At 51.3% G+C, this 18,626-nt stretch overlaps 1 protein-coding gene and 1 long non-coding RNA gene across 3 annotated transcripts in view; one reads left to right on the forward strand and one right to left on the reverse strand.

Moving 5' to 3' along the window:
- Positions 1–18,626, reverse strand: part of SCARA5 (scavenger receptor class A member 5) — a 127,345-nt gene that overhangs the window by 107,895 nt on the left and 824 nt on the right. For both annotated transcript variants that reach the window (XM_045461459.1, XM_045461453.1), the window contains exon 2: positions 14,599–14,716. In XM_045461459.1, coding sequence (XP_045317415.1) covers positions 14,599–14,710 — 112 coding nt within the window. In that variant the 5' untranslated portion in view covers positions 14,711–14,716. The remainder of the gene's footprint in view (positions 1–14,598; positions 14,717–18,626) is intronic.
- The window catches only part of LOC123589405, a 55,838-nt gene continuing 46,642 nt past the window's right edge, over positions 9,431–18,626 (forward strand). Inside the window, exons 1-2 of the long non-coding RNA XR_006708311.1 lie at positions 9,431–9,754; positions 12,724–12,859. This is a non-coding gene — a long non-coding RNA (uncharacterized LOC123589405). The remainder of the gene's footprint in view (positions 9,755–12,723; positions 12,860–18,626) is intronic.

The raw sequence follows: 18,626 nt of genomic DNA on the forward strand, positions 1-18,626 counted from the left end.
AGTTTATTTATTTGTTTTGAGAGAGACGGAGACAGTGGGAGTGGGGGAGGGGCAGAGAGAGAGAGGGAGAGAGAGAATCCCAAGCAGGCTCCACACTACCAGCACAGAGCCTGATGCGGGGTTCGAACTCACAAACTGTGAGATCATGACCTGAGCCAAAACCAAGAGTCAGGTGCTTAACTGACTGAGTCACCCAGGTGCCCCACACTTACATCTTAATAGATGCCCTAAGGTCAGGGTGGGGGCATCATCATAACTCTGGAAGGAAGAAGTGAATTCCCACATTTGGCAGAGTATAGTAAAGTCAAACAGGACTGGAGAGCCAAGATGCCAAGATATAAGTCACCAGGTATGGGGGACAAGGTCAGGCTCACTTTTATTTATTGACAAACCATAAGATCACCTTCAAACAGAGATACTTTTAAGAATGAATTGTTCTCTATTAATCACTATGCAGAAACAGTGGGCATAAACCAAGATCATTCCTGCAAACTGAAGTGGGGGGGCAGTTATGGCCTTCATTGGGAAAGCTTGTCCTCAGTTTCCCCTTGCCCTCAGCAATTCTCTTCAATCTGCCCCTCCCAATCTGATTGCTGCCATCTGTCCCCTGGGGTCTCTAGTATGTTCTATTTTCCTAGTCTTTCCTCCATCAGTTAGATTCCCTGTGCTCTCCTCCAAGGTGACAGGTGGATGATAGAAACTCACCCACAGAGAGGTGTCAGGAGAGGCCAGCAGTCAGCCCCCCTGCCCCCCACAGCCTCCTCCCTTAACAGGACTTTTCTAAAGACAAGGCTTCTGCGTGGGCACTCTGAACATCTTGGGTTTCTTGACTTGAATCCGCTCTCAAGCCAGACAGCAGGAAGTGGGAAGGCACCACAGCAGACAGGCGTAAGGCACTGTGCATAAGCCTGGGACCATCACTCGCCTCCATCAGCTCTGTGAGCATTACGTTAACCAGCAACCACGCCTGCAGGGTGGGGGCCAGGCTGGCCCTGCTTGGCTGGGCCCTGTCCTCACAGCTGTGTTTGTATCTTCCAAACCCCATGGCTGAACTCTGCATATAGAGGTTAGACTTCAGGCCAGAAGTCCCAGGGGATAGTGGGAGCAGGGGCTGCTGGGGAGGGCAGGGCACTTCTCCGACCTGAAGTGCAGCCCGAGGTTAGTGTCCCAGGCTTCCTCTGAAGCCATTTAAGACCCTGTCACTGTGCTCTTGTCCAAGCCTATTTGCATTTATATCTATTTCCTGCCAGCATCACCTCTTAGAGTAATTCATTCCATGTGTCTCCTGCACTGCAGCCATTTATTCCCACGGCCCCACCCTGGCTTCGTCATCACCCAGAAAGTCTCCACCTCTGAAACCTTAAACTCCAAGAATCCACGCTCACAGCTCTCACTGCCACCAGCACGGCTCTTGATTGTATTGGGAGGGGGTGGTGTGCAGAGCCCAAAGCCTGGCCCCCCAGGGGGGAATGGGGTGAGCAGCAGGAGGGGTGGGTTTAGGGACTAGAAGCGCAGGCATATTAGAAGGGCTAGACTCCGCCTCTGACTGGCTTGGTGACCCTGGGCAATTTACTTCACCTAAGGCTTCACCTTCTCATCCATAAACTGGGGATAATAATACATACTGAGGTCGAATGGAGACAATATACTGGGCCCTGAGCACATGCCTGCCTGTGTCACGTGCTCATCCAAGGGGAGCTATCTTGTTACCTCCTTGTTATAATCACTTCTCACAAGGCTGATACTGGCCCACCACCTCCCCTGGCCTCCCCTGGTTACCTTGTCTCCACAGGAGCCAAAATGAACTCCCTAGCTCCTAGTGCTGCAGGACAAGGTCCCCCTTCCTTGTCCACACACCACTGTGGTGGGCAGAGAGGTTGCCCCAGGACTTTGTGTGCTCCTGGTGAGACCTCTTCTGCAAACACAGCCTCACCATCAGTTTCTGCCCTGAAACCAACATGACCAATCTCACTGCATCCTGGGTCCCGGCTTCTGTCAGCCCCACAGAAGCCACAGAACCCTCAGGACTCCCCACCACCCATGAAAATCCCCAAACAGCCTTGTTTATGCCCCTTTGGCCATTTCATTCCCCAAATTACTGAAACCCTTCCACTGTATAGCCCCTGGACTTCCCAGCCAGTCATGTAGAAAAGTCCCTTATTTTCTCAGCCTCTGCTCTGAACATTTCTTTTACTTTCTTGTTTTAATTGAAACCTGTTTCCAGGTTTGTTATCTTCCCAAGTGTGGCTCTCAGTCTTCCATTCTCATACAAGTGGCCTAACAGCACAGTACATGTTTTTCTTTGCTCCTTGTTGCTATTTCCAGAACATTCTCTCTCTCTTCTCCCTTCCCCATCTTGGATGCTCACATCACGACTGCACACTTCTTGTTGCTAAGGGACATCTGCTCACCCTTCCCCTCTCTGAGCTCACTCTCATTCTCTCAATCCCCGTTTCAAACTCCTCCTGACCTCCTTTCCTCTCTTGATTTCAACCTCCGCCCTGACTTGAAATGTGGCTGGGCCACACTGAGCTGGGCTTGAAATGCAAAACACACACTGGATTTTGAAGCCTTCAGCATGAGAAAAAAAATATATAAATCCTCCAACTGGTTTTTTTATAGGGATTACATATCAAAATGATAATATTTTGGATATATTAGAGCAAATAAAACATATTACTGTATTTAAATTAGTTTCATCTGTGTCTCCACCTTTCTGTGTGGCTACTAGAAAGTTTAAAATTGCATATGTGGCTCACATTACATCTCTATTGGCTTTACCAATGATCGAAACTCTTTCTCAATCCCCACTTCAAACGTCCCACATTATCACCACCTCTCCTGTCCTCCAGAGGCACTCCCTCAAGAGTTCTGACCCCGGCACTCCCTGACTTCACCAAGACCTACAAACTGTGGCCCCTACTGCCTTTCCCTCATCTCCCCCCTCAGTCCTTCCTTCCCCCCTTTACTCACTTATATTCCATGATTTGCATTATCCACTTTCTAGACATACCCTCAATTGCCTTGCCCCTCTCTGGCACCTTCACATTGGTGAAACTCAACCTGGTTAGAGCTAACTTTGCAACTCTATGCTTCCATCCACATAGCTGAGCAGAGCCCGAAACGGAAAACCATGCCACCCTGTCAGTAAGCTCACGACTGCCAGACACCAGTGGGCCCTGGTGCCATCCAGTGGGCTTGCCACCTATTCCTGGGCCATCCGCACACTCATCCCTAGAGGCCTGTCTCATATCTTCTCCTCCACCTTCACTTTTGGTTTCCTAGTTGAGAAAACAGAAGCAATGAGGAGGGAGCTTCCTTAAACTCCCTCCACAACGTAACCACGGACCTGCATCCAGGCCGTAGCACTCTACCTTCCCTTTTGTCGCCGTAGTCGAACTGTCTTGTGCTCTTGCCCAAGCCAACACCCCTGACTCATATCAGATTCCTTCTCTTACTTACCCAAGGACAGAATTCCAGCACTTCTACTTAGCCAATGTTTCCCTCTGCACAGAATCACTCCATCAGCATAAATGATACTATTTTCTCCATCTTAAAATAAAAAAATCTTTCTTGACCTCCATTCCCTTCCATTTCTCTGTCCTCTTATACAGCAGAACTTCTTGAAGACCCACTGAATCCAATTACTTCTCCTCCTGTTCTCTCCTGAATCTACCCAGTTCATCCTCCCCATCCAATGTCACTGAAATTGCTCTTGCTAGGTGTTATGGGCTGAATGGTGTCCTTCCCGAATTCCTGTGTTGAAACCCTAACCCCCACTGTCTCATAAGGTGACTGTATTTGGAGGTCTTTAAAGAGGTGATTACATTAAAAATGAGGCTGTTTTCTTGGGCCCAATCCAATTTGACTGGTGTCCTTTTTTATTTTTAATTTTTTTAACTTTTATTTATTTTTGGGAGACGGAGAAAGATAGAGCATGAGTGGGGGAGAAACAGGGAGACAGGGAGACATAGAATCCAAAGCAGGCTCCAGGCTCTGAGCTGGCAGCACAGACACCGACGTGGGGCTCGAACTCATGGACCATGAGATCATGAGCTGGGCCGAAGTCAGATGCTTAACTGACTGAGCCACCCAGAGGCCCCATTGATTGGTGTCCTTTTAAGAGGAGGAAATGTTTGGGCGCCTGGGTGGCGCAGTCGGTTAAGCGTCCGACTTCAGCCAGGTCACGATCTCGCGGTCCGTGAGTTCGAGCCCCGTGTCAGGCTCTGGGCTGATGGCTCAGAGCCTGGAGCCTGTTTCCGATTCTGTGTCTCCCTCTCTCTGCCCCTCCCCCATTCATGCTCTGTCTCTCTCTGTCCCAAAAATAATAAATAAACGTTGAAAAAAAAATTTTTTTTTAAATTAATTAAAAATAAATAAAAAAAAAAAGAGGAGGAAATGTAGACATACAGAGAGACAATAGGGGTGCATGGGCACAGAGAAAAGACCATGATAGGACACAAGAAGAAGGCAGACAACTACAAGCCAAGGAGAGAGGTTCCAGGAGGAATCAACGCTGCCCATACCTTGATCTTAGACTTCCAGCCCCCAAACTGTGAGAAAAAAAATGCCTGTTGTTGAAGCCATGCAGCCTGTGGTATTTTGTTATGCAGCCTGAGCTGACTAATACATCAGATCACCACACACCTCCAATGGCTCAGTCCAATGGCCAATGCTCAGTGCTCTCCCAATTTGACCTTTGAGCGGCACTGGGTGCAGCTGGCCATACTTCTCTTCATTGCATTTCCAGGGCTCAATAACTCGTTATTTTTTCACTAGGTGTTTCTTCTCGGCCTCCTTTGCTGTCCCTCCTTATCTCCCAACCTCTTAGACCTTTCAGCATGGCGCTCACCAGAGCCCCTTCTCTGGACCTCATCTCATTTCTCACACGCCATCAGTCTGTCATTACTAACCTAAAGGCACACCTCACAACTGGATTGCCTCTCACCTCCTCCACTGCCTTTGCCTCTTTGGAGGCACAGCATGCCTGGATTATCCTAACTGGCCTCCACCCAGTATTCTCCTCTACCACCCCATTGAGTCTTTCCCCAACCTCACAGCCAAGGCACCTCAGAAGCAGAGCCTGTGTTGGGTATTCACCTTTTCTTTCAAGCCAGACTAAATCCACTGCACTTTGGCTTCTCTCCCACTCAACTGAAATGGCTCAGAAGAGGTAATTGCTGGAAAATCTAATGTCCTACTGCAGCCAGAGTGAGAATTTTACAATGGAAATCAGACCTTATCCTTTCACTGCTTTGAAACACTTTGCTGACTTCCTATTGCCTCCAGAGACCCAAATTCCTATGGATGCTACAGTAGACTTTTCATGGTTTGACTTTAGCTTCAATATAATTAAGAGTATGGGCTGTGGAGTCAGTTAATCCTGACTCCAATTGCCATAGATTGAATATTTGTACCCCCCTACCTCTCATTGGAGCCTAGTCTCCAACATGATGAGAACTGGAGGTAAAGCCTTTGGGAGGTGATCAGGTCATGAGCGTGAGGTCCTCGTGAATGGGATCAGTGTTTTTATGGAAGAGACCCCAGAGAGCTCCCTCTCCTCTTCCATCATGTGAGGACAGTAAGAAGACAGCCATCTATGAACCAGGAAGAGGGTCCTCACCAGACATGGAATCTGCCAGTGCCTTGATCTTGGACTTCTAGTCTCTGGAACTGTGAGAAATAAATGTATTCGTAAGCCACCCAGGCTGTATTGTTATAGCAGCCCCAGTGAACAAAGACATCAATCTCTCCTGACTGTGATCCTGGGCAGGTTACCAGGTCTCTGAGCCTTGGTTTCCTCATATATCACTTGGCTGTAATAATGGGACTCATCTTACTGGTTGATGTAAGGATCAGATGAGCTTATCCTTGTCCAATTCTTATAACAGTGCCTGACCTATCAGAGCTCAAAAAACAAACATTCATTACCTCCCACCACTTTCTTTCCTCAACCTGAGCTCTGTGCTATGTCCCTTGACTTGGAAAAACTTTCTCTGCCCTTTCTAACAGGCACACTACTGTCTGTCCTCCAGTATTTCACTCCAGTGTCTATCCCTGCAGGAGGTCTTCCTTCTTCCCCAAGGCAGACTTAGGGCTCCTTCTTCTCCCCTCTAATGACACTTTGCATCCAATTCCGTTAGAGCATAAATCAAATGATATGGTAGGATTGGCTTACCTGTCTGTGTCTTCAGGGAAATTGAAGCCCCTTGAGGGCAGGAATCATGACCTTTTCTTTCTGTATGCGCCAGCAGCACCATGAAACCTGTCATCTTTGGATGAATGAGGTCATAGTTTCTTTTGTCTTAAACTCACATCTTTAGGCAAGCCTTCACCTAGTACTTAAGGATTTGGTGAAAAAGAATGTGTTCATTCGTGCAACAAGCAAAGGTGCCTTCCATGTGCAAGACACAGTGCTGGTATTGGGAATGTTAAGATGAATCCAAGGCAGACAGCATTCGCACTCAGGGAGATTATGGTCCAGAGGGACTTAGGTGCACACAGCTGTAGCATAGTGTGAACGGAAGGGCTGAAAGGGACCAAGGAAGCCAGGCCAAAGGGCTGGAAAAGAGACAGAGAGAAGGCAGGCTTCTAGACTCAGGGGGCCACAGTCACGCTGCTTATTATTTGACACCAGGAATCAATAGCAGATAAACTTGGGAACAAGGTAGGAATGAAACTGTGTCCCGGAGACCGAAAATAGAAAATGTGGAGGGGCGCCTGGGGGGCTCCGTGGGTTAAGTGTCTGACTTCGACTCAAGTCACGATCTCAAGGTTTGTGAGTTTGAGCCCCGCTTTGGGCTCTGTGCTGACAGCTCAGAGCCTGGAGCCTGCTTCGGATTCTGTCTCCCTCCCTCTCTGACCCTCCCCCCTCTCAAAAATTAATAAACATTAAAACAAATTTTTTAAAAAGAAAATAGAGAATGTGGAGGAACTAGGGTACCATGGGCAGGCCCCAGGCTGGGAACAGACAAACGGAAGGGATGCAACCATAGTCATCCTAAGATCAAACACTGATGGAATGCTCTGTATGTAACGGGCACTGTTAGAAGGACTTAACGTGGAATAACTCAGGTAGCCCTTGCAATAACCCTAAGTCAGGGGCTATTATCTCAGTGCACAGGGGAAGGAAAGCTGAGGCTAAGAACTGGTTCAGGATTTCTCAGCATGCAGCAGAGCTGGAGTCCGAACCTAGCATGCCTGGCTCCAGAGCCTGTGGTCCCGCCACCATGCAGTGCCCTCCCCACAGTGGAGAAGACAAGACTGGTAAGGATGTTAAGTTTGGAAGAGGGCACCTGGAGCCAATGAGGCTCAATACAGTCTGTACCAACTGCATGGTCCAAACCCTGAATGTCCTTCCTACCCGATCACCTCTAGGTAAGTAAGCTTTGCATGTGGACCGACGTTGTGCTGGTTTACAGTGGGGAGGGCAGGGAGAGAGAAGGGGACAGACTAACCACAGTGATGATGAAATGACAGAGGGCCGGGCCATGTCTCCTGCCTCCTTGCACCCCTCCCTGCACATAGCCAGTGCATAGCACCTGCAGGGGGCCCGCAGAGCATCTTTCTTGTTGAAAAATGAGGATAGAAAAATGAATGACTGCATGACCTAGGGAATGAAGGCCAGGAACCACCTGAGCAAGGTCTTTGGGTGGGAAGGAACAGGTGATGTGATGAGGGATAGCCATGCCATGATTCATCACCTCTCTGCTCAGGGCCTCTCCTGAAGCTCCCTTCCCACTTGTGACCCAGCTTTTCACCACAGACCTCCCCCCTGCACCCCCACTCCAGAGTGTGCCGGGCCGGTGGTCAGGTCAGTGCTATTCCCTCAAAGCCGTCCTCACTGCCCTTACGGTGAGGGCAATGCCACATGAAACATGGCATGGTTTAGGGACTGGGGGCTTGAGTGACGGAAGGGAGCAGAGGCTCCTTTTGTGCCCCCCACCCCCACCCCACGTAGGAAGGAGCTGTTGGGGCATCTGGGCTTCTCTAGTTCTTCCCTCCACAAGACACCAGCTTCCACCAGGAACAATGAATGGATAGAGTCACATATGGCCTGGAACCAGGACCCAGAACATTTCTTACAGATTCCACTGATCCAGAACCAGGCTTCAGGGTCCAGAACATTTTTTTACAGATTCCCCTATTTGGGGGATACGACTAAAAGACTTTGTTTGATTTCCTTGAAAATCTAGGCTTCATAAGGGAGCCCACTAACTAAAACTCTGCTTCCTTTAGCAGAAGGTAAGCAGCAGCCTTAAAATCCTCACCCGGCCAAGCGTTCCTGAGAAGTGATGTGGGTGTTTCTTAGGAGACCTGGGATTGGGGGGGCTGACAGCAGCTGCTCCTGATGCCCTCGTCCTTTGCTCTCCTTCTTCCTCACTTCCTGAGGATTTACAAGGGACTCCCCAAAGGACGGGGAGGTGAAACGTGTATCAAGGGTGTACTGTGCACAAAGTGCTTTATGTGGCCTGTGGCACCTGATTTTCCCACAGATCTTGTGAGGTAACATTATTCCCATTTTGCAGATGGGGACACTGAAGATTAGAAAGTTGAGGCCCCAGAGAAAGAGACGGCCCACTCAAAATAAGACACTTCAAAGCATTTCATAAAGGAATACATGCCAAGTGTGGCCAGGGTGTGAAATGCCCCCAAAGGCTGGAGTGGTGTCCCCTGGATGTGACCACAGTGGGCCCCCAGGGTCAAGGAGGGGAACAGTTGCTGGAATCTGGCGGGAGAAAACCCGCGTGGAGAGGGTGGCTTATAAGGATCTGTGACCTTTGGTGGAAGGACACAGGCAGCCCAAGGTGGACCCTGAAGACAGGACCTGGGGGAATAAATACTCCAACCTCCCTGTCGTGGGTCCTCCCACCTCCTGCCGGGCTCATCCCCAGTGGCCGACGCCGTGAGCCAGAGTGCAGGGTGTGCAGCGGCCACCGAGAATAGGGGTGGCAAACACCAGACGCCCTTGCAGGAAGACCAGACCAGCCAAACTGCAATCATCCAGGCTCTTGTCTCTTTCCCAGGCTGCTCCCCATCTTGCAGAGGGATATTCCACTGGGCCACAGAGACCCAGGATCCAGCATGGCCCCCCGGTGACCACGGATTTACGGAGCACTTGGCTCTGTGTTCTTGTTCAACAGGCACAGAACGCTGAGAACACCGCAGCCCCGTGCCGGTTAATATCTCTGCTCTCCTCTTGCCCCGGTGCCTGATTCTCCAACCTGTAGAGGGTGAGCCTCCCGTGAGGTCCCAGCCAGACGCTCCCAGGAAATCCGCCCCTGTCTTTGGGCCGCTGCCCGGCAGCCCTGAGCTGTGCCAAGATGAACCAGGGAGATCTGATTGATGAGAAGGTAGATGAGGGGGTTCCCCGAGGAGAATAATTTAATTTTATGGGTTAGGAATGCGGGGATGGGGTGGGGGGGGGGGGGTCTTGGGCCCTAAACTCAGCAAGCGGCCTGGCTGCAGGCGTCCAGGCGCAGCCCGGAGCATGTGTAACTCATTACCTCTGCGAGCCTCCCATTTGCGGCCGCGGGATGACGCTGGAGCGTGGTGGAGTGTCTGAGGCCGCGGGGTGAGCACGACTACAGTATTTTTCTGACACTAACACCTCTCTCTGGCCCTCAGGAAGGGCCGTGGAGGAGCCAGGCCCACACCCAGCCCTCCGCCTCCTCCGCCTCCTCCGCCTCCTGGCGCCAGACGGGAGAGGCCTACAGCTACACGGGGCGAGAGAAGCAAGGCAGCACCGAGGAAGGTGAGAGGGGAAAGGAGGGAGGGGAGGGGGGAGAGGGGGAAGCAGGTCCAGCTGCACCCCTCCCCCCCGTTTGGTGTTCAGAGGGAGGTGGAAGTGGTCATCGAGGTCACAGGAGGCTGGGCTGGAGGACACTGAAGGTCGCATTCTGCGATTAGCCCTTTCATGTAATTCTAGCAACACAGCTGGAAGCGATGCTATTCCCCCTGGTGGCACAGAGGGGAGGCCGGCCCACCCTTGGGGCCTCCCCTCCAACAGGGGGGCTCCCAACGAGGTGCTGACAGCTCAGACCCAAGGGAGGAGGCAGGGTCCTGAGACGTGGCCTGAGGAGAGGTGCAGAGAAGGGAGAGGTCCCAAAGACCGACGCAGAGCAGGGTGTGAGGGCGTGAGCCTTGAAGGATGTATGGGTGCAACACGTAGGAGCTGGGCCAGATGGGCCCTTATGAAGGGGACAGGGGAGCCTAAGCAGGTAACAGCCCCCTCCCCACCCTCCTCACTTGCTACGTGGAAAGAAGGGCAGGGATAAAGGCAGGGTGGAGGGAAAGAGAAGACAAGTTGGGGGGGGGGGTTTCAGTGCATCAGCCCTGAAATAACCAGTTTACGCCCTAATGTCTTTAAAGTCCCACCCACATTAAAGTCTGAGTCACACCTTAATATCTGGGCTGCATTTTTGCAACTTTGCTTCCCCAGATCCCAGTAACCCCAGGGCCAAGAGGAGCCACCGCCTCTCCTCCCCATCTTTCCTTCAAGGGGGAAACCCTGGAAGGGATTTGGAGCGCCTGCAAGGCCTACCAGACATAACTGTTTAAATCTACTCTAGGCCCCTGAGCGGCTCAGGCCTCCCTCCCTTTCCCCATCTCTGTCCACCCTCTGCCTTCCCAGCAACCTCCCTCTCCCCCACCGCCCTTCCTCTCCCTCTCCAGTTACACTCTCCAGAGATGAGGATCAAAGAGCAAAATCCTGGAGAAACAGATCAAATCTGGCTTGAATTTCCCCAAGTCAGAGCTCACTGGTTTCGCCTTAGAAATGAAAGGGAAGGGGGAAAAAGTCAAACCAGAAATCCACGAGCTCAGGTGGCTGATTTCATCTGAACACTCCAGTCTCTCTGGGTCCCTCATGCCCCCACCACCCTGTGCCTGGAGGGCTGGTCATTGAAGAGTGGGGAAGACCCAGACAACATGGAAATCAGGCTTCGAATGCATTTGTTTTGCCTCTTTGAGCTTTCAAGGACCCCAATGTCCAATCATTCATTCGTTCATTCATTCATTCCTGCAATAAATAGTGAGAACCTACTGTGTGCCAGGCTTGAGAGACTTCAGTGAACAAAACAGAGGTGCCTGCCCTTGTCCAGCCTATAGTCTTCCCACAAGGAACAGACAGTAAATGATAAGCATAGTACATAAGAATGATATAGTGTGTTACGGGAAAAAGGAAATAGCGAAGCAGGGAAAGGGGCTGAAGGTGCAGGGGGGGCAGGAAGCCTAATGGGGAAAGTGATATTTGAGCAAACGCTAGAAGGAGGTGGGAGAACAAGCTTCTCAGCAGCAGAGGCCCCAGGTGACCCTGTGCTCCCAGGGTCAAGGTGAAGGTCGGCAGCCTCCTTGGCCATGGTCAGCACCTGGGTTATCACTCGCACTGAGGCGGGATGCTTTGTAGACTTTGCTCAAGGTAGCACTCAGATTTTCAAAGGACCACACCCTGAATGCAATGACCAGGTCTGTTTCTACACACAGAATTTTAGAACTGGACAGAACCTCTCCTGTCTGCCCCCATTTGGCAGATGAAGACACTGAGGCCCAGAAAAGGATGTGACCCAGTCAGGCGGCCTCAACCCCACATCTTTCAACCTCTGTCAACACCTCATGGGGTGCCAGGCCTCAGGTGACCCCTGAGGACTCTTGGAGCAGGGCTCAAAAGCTGTCCCTCTGGTCACATCTCCTCACAGCTGGGGGGCCTGGAAAGCACAGTGGCTGAGATTACTGTTATTTTCAGCCCTTCTGGGCCAAATGATCTTTTTAAGTCTGGGGTTCAGAAAAAGGGAGAGCAAGATGGGGGAAGAGGGTGCGATGGCCTGGTGATACTTCTCACCCCAGGCCTCTCCCTGCCCTGTATACCCTGCCCTTTCCTTCTCTTATCGGCCCCCTAGGCCAGCTCTACTGGTCTTCCAGGCTCCCCCACAGGGCTGTACTCCAGTTCTTTCTTGCCAAGCCAGTCCTCTTTCCCAAGGGGCTGGTAGGGAGAGGACAGGATCAACAACACGAAAGCCAGCCTGACCTTTGCTGATGGGGAAGTGCTGAGCACTGGCCAGTGATCTGGCTCTCCCAGGTGGCAGTAACCTAACAGAAACGCTGGCCTGGCTTGGTGTGACCCAGCTGGTGATGCCTTTTCCCACCCTACTCTGACAAAATTGTGTTCAATCTTTAAAGCCTTTCCAGAAAGGCTTCTCCTGACTTCAGTACATTCGTGCCTGCTTGTCCACAGACCTCCATGGATGCCTGAAACCATGGGTAGTAACGAACCCTACATGTCCTACCTTTTTTTCCTATACATACATACCAGGCTAAAATTTAATTTATACATTAGGCACAGTAAGAGATTAGCAAGAATAACTAATAATAGATATACAGAAAAACCTTGCTTTGGGAGCATAATTTGTTCCAGAAACATGCTTGTAATCCAAAGCACTTGTATATCAAAGCGAATTTCACGAACCATTGGCTCAGTGTGATCATGTGACATTCGGCATCACGTACTACTCGTATCGCAAGACACAGTTTGTTTATCGAGTTAAAATGTACTAGACACGCATGCTCATCTTGCATAATATGCGCAGAATAAGTTACTCACCATCCAAGGTTTTACTGTATTTAGATAAATAACAATGCATTCTAATAGGAGTTATGTGAATGTGGGCTCTTTCTCTCTCAAAACATCTTACTGTCCTGTCCTCACCCTCCTTCTTGTGATGTGAGGTGATACAATGGCTCTGTGATGAGATGAAGCAAGAAGAATGACCCAGGCAGTGCAATGTGGTGCTAGGCTACGACTGACTTTCTGATAATAGGTCAGAAGGAGGATCATCTGTTTCCAGACCACAGCCTGCTGCAGGTAACAAACCATGGAACGCAAAACCACAGATAAGAGGGGACTGCCGAACTCACATGTATTCTTGCCTGCTTTATGTTACGTGTAATTGTCCCAAGCCAATCCCTTCCACTGAGATCACAGCGCTCTGAGGGCAAGGATGGTTTAATTTCTCTTTGGAGCATCCTTGGCACCCAACCCGTAGCTTGACACATCACAAGTCTTCGAAATATGTTCGTTGACTGGAATTTAAAGGAAGAGCTACAATGGTGAGCAAGTTAGTATGGCAGGGTGAGGGAGGTTAGTGGTCAGGAGCCCACATCTTGGCTCTTCTCCCTGGGGAGACTGTCCCCAATCCCTGCCTCTCTGAGTTGCCCAATTTCCCTCCTGGCATTCAGCACCTTGTGGGAGGAAAGACACGGTTAGAGTATGAGGGGGAGGCATTTCCCTTTTTGAGTAATTTTGAGACAAAGGCAGCTAAGCAGAGTAGAGAGAAAACACAGCACTTGAGAAAAGCCTTGAATAAAGGGCTGCATGGTAGTGAATTTCTGTCAGCTTGACTGGTCATGGGTGCCAGGTGGAACATCGTTTCTGGGTGTTTCTAGATGAGATCAGCATTTGAATTGGTGGACTCAGTAAAGCAGATTGCCCTCCCCAGTAGGAGGGGGCCTCATCTAGTCAGTTGAGGGCCTGAATAGAGCAAAAGGCAGGGGAATTTGCTTTTTGCTTCCTGCCTGCCTGCACAGTTAGGACATAGCATCTCCTCCAGCCCTCAAACACCATTGGCTCCTCTGGTTCTTGGGCCTTCTGACTCAGACTGAATTATACCACCCACTTTCCTGGGTCTCCAGCCTGAAGACATAGATGGTGGGACTCCTCAGCCTCCAGAATCATGTAAGCCAATTCCTCACAATAAATCTCTTTACATATGTATATATCCCACTGGTTCCTTTTCTCTGCAGAACTCAATTTCTGCCTGTCTCTGCTTAATTGGCCATCAGTCGTTATGAGACTCTTTGGTAAACTTCATTCTACTCATCTTTGATGTGGGGACAATGCTCTCCTCGCCTATGCTCACTGCAAACCAGAGTATATTCACTCACGTAGCAAGCATTTATTAAGCACCCACTAAGTGTCAAGCTCTGGCCTGGATACACAGGATTCAGTCTGTTGACAAGGTGCTCTGGGCTCCTTTGGAGGAAGCATCAGTTGAATTCCCAGTTTTAGCAAATAACCAGTTCCCAAAGGTGCAGAGCCCTCTGGGTCACTGGGATAGAGAACTCCTTCCTGTGGCATGGGCTGGGGTCTCAGACCCAGGGGAAGGATGAGCACCTTGAAGAGGTATGTTCTCTCCTCGCAAATGCTTCGGGAAATGGATTGGAGGCTCCTCACCTGAGAGGGTCTGGGCTCATTGGTTCAGACGCCGTTGCCTGACCCCAGCCTCATTCACTCAGAGGAGAGGAAGGCAGAGAGGCAGAAAGGCCTATCCTGGGAGTCAGGAGACTCGGTTTTGGAACAACTCTATGCCTGATGAGCTGTAGGATCCTTAATACCTTCTCAGCCTCCACTAGCTCATCTGTGAGATGGATATGCACGTTGCAGGTCACTCAGATTTGTTGAGATGCATGAATAAGACATTTCAAAATGTGAAGTTCACATAGGAAGTATTCGACAGGAGGTCACCACTGCCCTGGGGAAATACCAAGGTTGGGTGGGGAGGCAGGGCAGGGCTTGCACCGCAAGACTGAGCCAGGGGCACTCACCGTCCTCACACAGGTTCAACTTGGACAGGCTCCTGCCGTCAAAGGGTTCCTCAAAGATGGAGCCGGTGTCACGGTCGCTCACAGTGTGCAGGTACATGGCTTTGTTCTCCATCCTGACCTGCAGCAGCAGCAGGAAAGACAGCAAGGGGAGAGGAGAGGGAGAAAGGAGGCAGAGGAGAGAGAGAATAAACTATAGATGGATCCAGAAACAAACGCACAGAACGAGGAGCCCATGCCCATGGCCCGAGCCTGAACACTGAGAGCCTCTCCTTGATGGATGCCATCTACCAGGTTCCCAGGATCCTGAGTCCCCTCCCAACTTCCTCAGCACTTGGGAAGGCCAAGGCCCTTTGGACCTTTCTGATCACGGGATCTGTCCCTTCCTTTCAGTAGCTCCTGGTTGGGGCCAGAGCCTGAGCCAGAGGGACACTGAGGGCTGTGCTTTGTGGGGCCTGGAGGCGCCGACCCTCCTGAGGCAAATGGAGTGGTTTCCGAGACTCTGGATCTTTAGGCTGCTGCTCTGTGTTGGAAATGTGCTAACTGGGCAGGCATGTTCCAAAGGGGCTGAGTGCAGTGAGGCCATGGCAAGGATTCACCTCCCACCCAAGCCCGAGGGGTAAGTGGCCTCAGCGGAGTCCCCCAAACACTAAGACCTGGGCAGCCTTAGACCAGGGAGGGCCTGGTGTCTGCATGGCCTGCTGGGGCTTTGGGTCTCCTCCATGGTGTTTCAGGAATGTACCCATGTACTTGGGAAAATGGTATACTATTTGAAGGAAACCAGCGCCATTTACATAAGTGTGTACAAGACAATCCCATTTTGTAATATATACACATATCCCCGAGTACGTGACCGGAAAGATTATATTTGGAGATGTTCCGGGTTGCTCCGGGTAAGACACATAATCAGAAGACTCTGGTGGGGATCGTGGGGATTTTGTGCTTATTTTTGTTTGCTGGATATTCTGGGTTTTCTACAATGTGTTTGCATTCTTTGTGTAATAGGAAGAATCTACTTTTTGAGCCAGACCACTTCTTGGTATTCTTTCTCTGATAGAGATGCTCAGTGATTTTACAAATTACTTTCTACTTTCAACTCCCTTCCAGCCATCAGTGTAGCTTGACCTTTGGCCCTGATGCTTTTTGACTATCTGGATATTGAACCCCCCCAAAATCCACTTTTAAAGAGCAAATTCTTTGGAAGATAAAAGACCCGGGGAGGATGGAGGGGTCCCAGGCCCGGCATGGAGCAAACTCAACCCTGAGGCCCAGATAGCCAGGGGTTTACCACCTGGGAGGAGATGATGGGGGCCTGGCAGGTGGGCGGGGGGGAGTGGGGGGGCGGGTGGTGCTGGGAACAGTGACTGCTGACTGAAGGGAGCAGCCAATCAGTTCCTCTTCTGAGGCACAGTGGGAAAGGAGGCGTTAGCATGTCTCAGTAAATAGGGATAATGAAAGAGGAGCCTAGCTGAACCGCTCTGGCAGGCAGAGCAAAACATAACCCCCTTATTTTCATGGCTTGACCTGTGTCTCCAGAGACCTCTGACTTCAGGGCTGAGAAGAGGTCAGAACTGACCAGGTTCCATACAACTGTCCTTCTGATGGCCTGGAAGGATGGACAGGGGCTTCCATTCTTATTTCTTCTAGTAATGAGATACCACGTGCCCTGCACACAGGCATGCCCTGCACACACAAGCATGCAAGCACGCATAGTCAGGGTGTTCATGGTTTCTGTGGACCTTTCTTCCAGCCTGCAGGAGAGGGGAGCCCACAGCTCTGCCAGGATCTCTTCTCCCTGCCCCGGGGAGCCCCTAAACCGCTCCCACCCAGCTTCTCTGTGCTGCAGTCACGTCCGGTTTGCTAGCTCCCAACACCCGTGCTCCATCCAAGTCCTCCACCCACCATGGACCTCTAGGTGGGGCCCCCGAGCAACGCCACCGCTGCTAAGCTGCAGGGGACCCTCCCTTGTTTCATAAGTGCTAAGTGCGGCACCCCTCCTACTGGCCTCGATCCTGGGGAGCTGCAAAGCAGGAGGCCAGTGTCTCTTCTGCAAACGATAATCCTCTCTCTGCCAAAGGCAACAGGCGCTGCTGCCCAGAGATCACACAGAGCTTGATGGGGCACTGCCATGCTGGCAGTGGGGGTGTGGAGATGAGCTTGGGCCAGGTTAGCCCTGTCTTCATTTCCACCTTCCCCTCTGCCGATCAGCTCCTGGACCAGAGCTGGAATGCATGGCTTGTTATCTGGAATGTGTCTATAGGGCGGCCCCTCCTCTCTCCCCTCCACAGCCCTGGGCTGATGGAGCAGAAGCCCTGGGGAGCCTGTTGAGAAGAGGGGCTGGGGCAGAGCAGAGGCCAGATGTGAGTGAGATGAGATTGGAAACGCTCAGCCAGCTTTGCTAATGTTTGTTACTTGGGAATGAAACCTAAGAATGTTCTGTCTGCCACAGGTTTTATTTTGAGCTATTTTTCTTTCTTGGGAAAAGGGGGCAGGAATTTGCACCCTTTGGTCATTTGGTCTCAGAGCCTTGGGGGCCAAGTTTGTGCTCTCGAGCAAGGTGCAACTCACTGCCAACTGTGGTGACCATAGAGATGACAGACATCCCTTGCGTGCACACACACCCATGAGTTACAGACCATTTGCCATCTGGGATCTCTCTGCCCCACCAGGACCACAGTGGGGAAGGTAGTATCAGTCTGTTGTTCCCATTTTAAAGATAAGCCAATCTGGGCAATCTTGCCAAAGAGGCAAGAACCAATGATGTCAGAGGAGGGTGAGGCACCAGGCAAAGGCTTCCCACCCAGGGCACTGACCCAGCGACAAGGCTGCTTCGTCCAGGAAGCATGTATCCGTCCCTTTTGGCAGCCACCTTTAGGGTCCCAGACCAGGGAGCGCAGAGGGTCAGTGGAGGCCCTGGAACCAAGGAGAGGCTATAAGAGCTAGCAGGGCGGGGACCGGGACCATGGAAATATGGGCAGGGTGTGGACACCAAAGTGGCATGTGGATAAAGCCCAAGGAGCCTGTTTCAAGTCCAAGAGTGGGGCCTTCCTCTCCCAGGGACAGGAAATCTCACCAGCCTCTTAGGGATGTTAGAGCTACATGTTAGGATGCTACATGTTAGAGCTGAAGCACTCAGACACCCCTAGCTCCAACCCAGGCAGCTCCATACAGGCCTGTGGGGGGTGGGGAGCTCAGAGGACACAGGGTTCTATCCTGGAGCCACTTCCTACTCCTCAGGAACCTGGCCCAATCAGCTGAGCTTGTTCAGCCTCAGGCCATCACCTCTGTGAAGGGGAGAAGCACATCCACCAGCCACTCAGTTATTTCAGGCCTGGGGGGGCGGGTGGGGGATGGTGCACACGGAGGGCTTTCCGAGCAAGGGCGCACAGGGAGTCGGCGGTGGAGTCTGGTGAGAAACCACCCCCACCCCCGGCATCTTCTGATCCCTCCAAGCAGTTAGGTAGGGGTGGGGGCATCTTCAGGTTCCTGAGGCTTCCCTCCTGCCTGGCTGGGCTCGGGAATAATGCTCTTTTGGGTCCCCTTTGCAGTAAGCAATCGTGAATGTGAAATCCGGACCCTTACTCTCAAGTCACTCTCTGGGCAGCAGAAGGACTTAATTAATTCTTGCTGCTGCTGCAAGTGGCATAAGCCTCACTTGTGGCTGCAAATACAGTGTCCCTGGGTCCCGGCATCTAACTCTGCAGGGTTCGCATCTCCTCCTTGAATCATACAGCTTTAAACTCATCAAAACCAAGTAAAAAAAACCCATGAATACGACCCTCTCCTCTAACTGTACTTAGTTAACCTAAATCATAACCCGAAGCTGGAAAGGTGCAGGGGCACCTGGCCGGCTCATTGGGTTAAACATTGGACTTTGGCTCAGGTCCTGATCTTGTGGTGTGTGAGTTGGTGTGTGAGTTCAAGCCCCACAGGCAGGCTGACAGCTTGGAGCCTGCTTCAGATTCTGTGCCTCCCTCTCTCTCTCTGCCCCTCCCCTGCTTGTGCTCTGTCTCTCTCTCTCTCTCTCTCTC

The sequence above is a fragment of the Leopardus geoffroyi genome, chromosome B1, assembly GCF_018350155.1.
Source record: "Leopardus geoffroyi isolate Oge1 chromosome B1, O.geoffroyi_Oge1_pat1.0, whole genome shotgun sequence".
Taxonomy (NCBI): Eukaryota; Metazoa; Chordata; class Mammalia; order Carnivora; family Felidae; genus Leopardus; species Leopardus geoffroyi.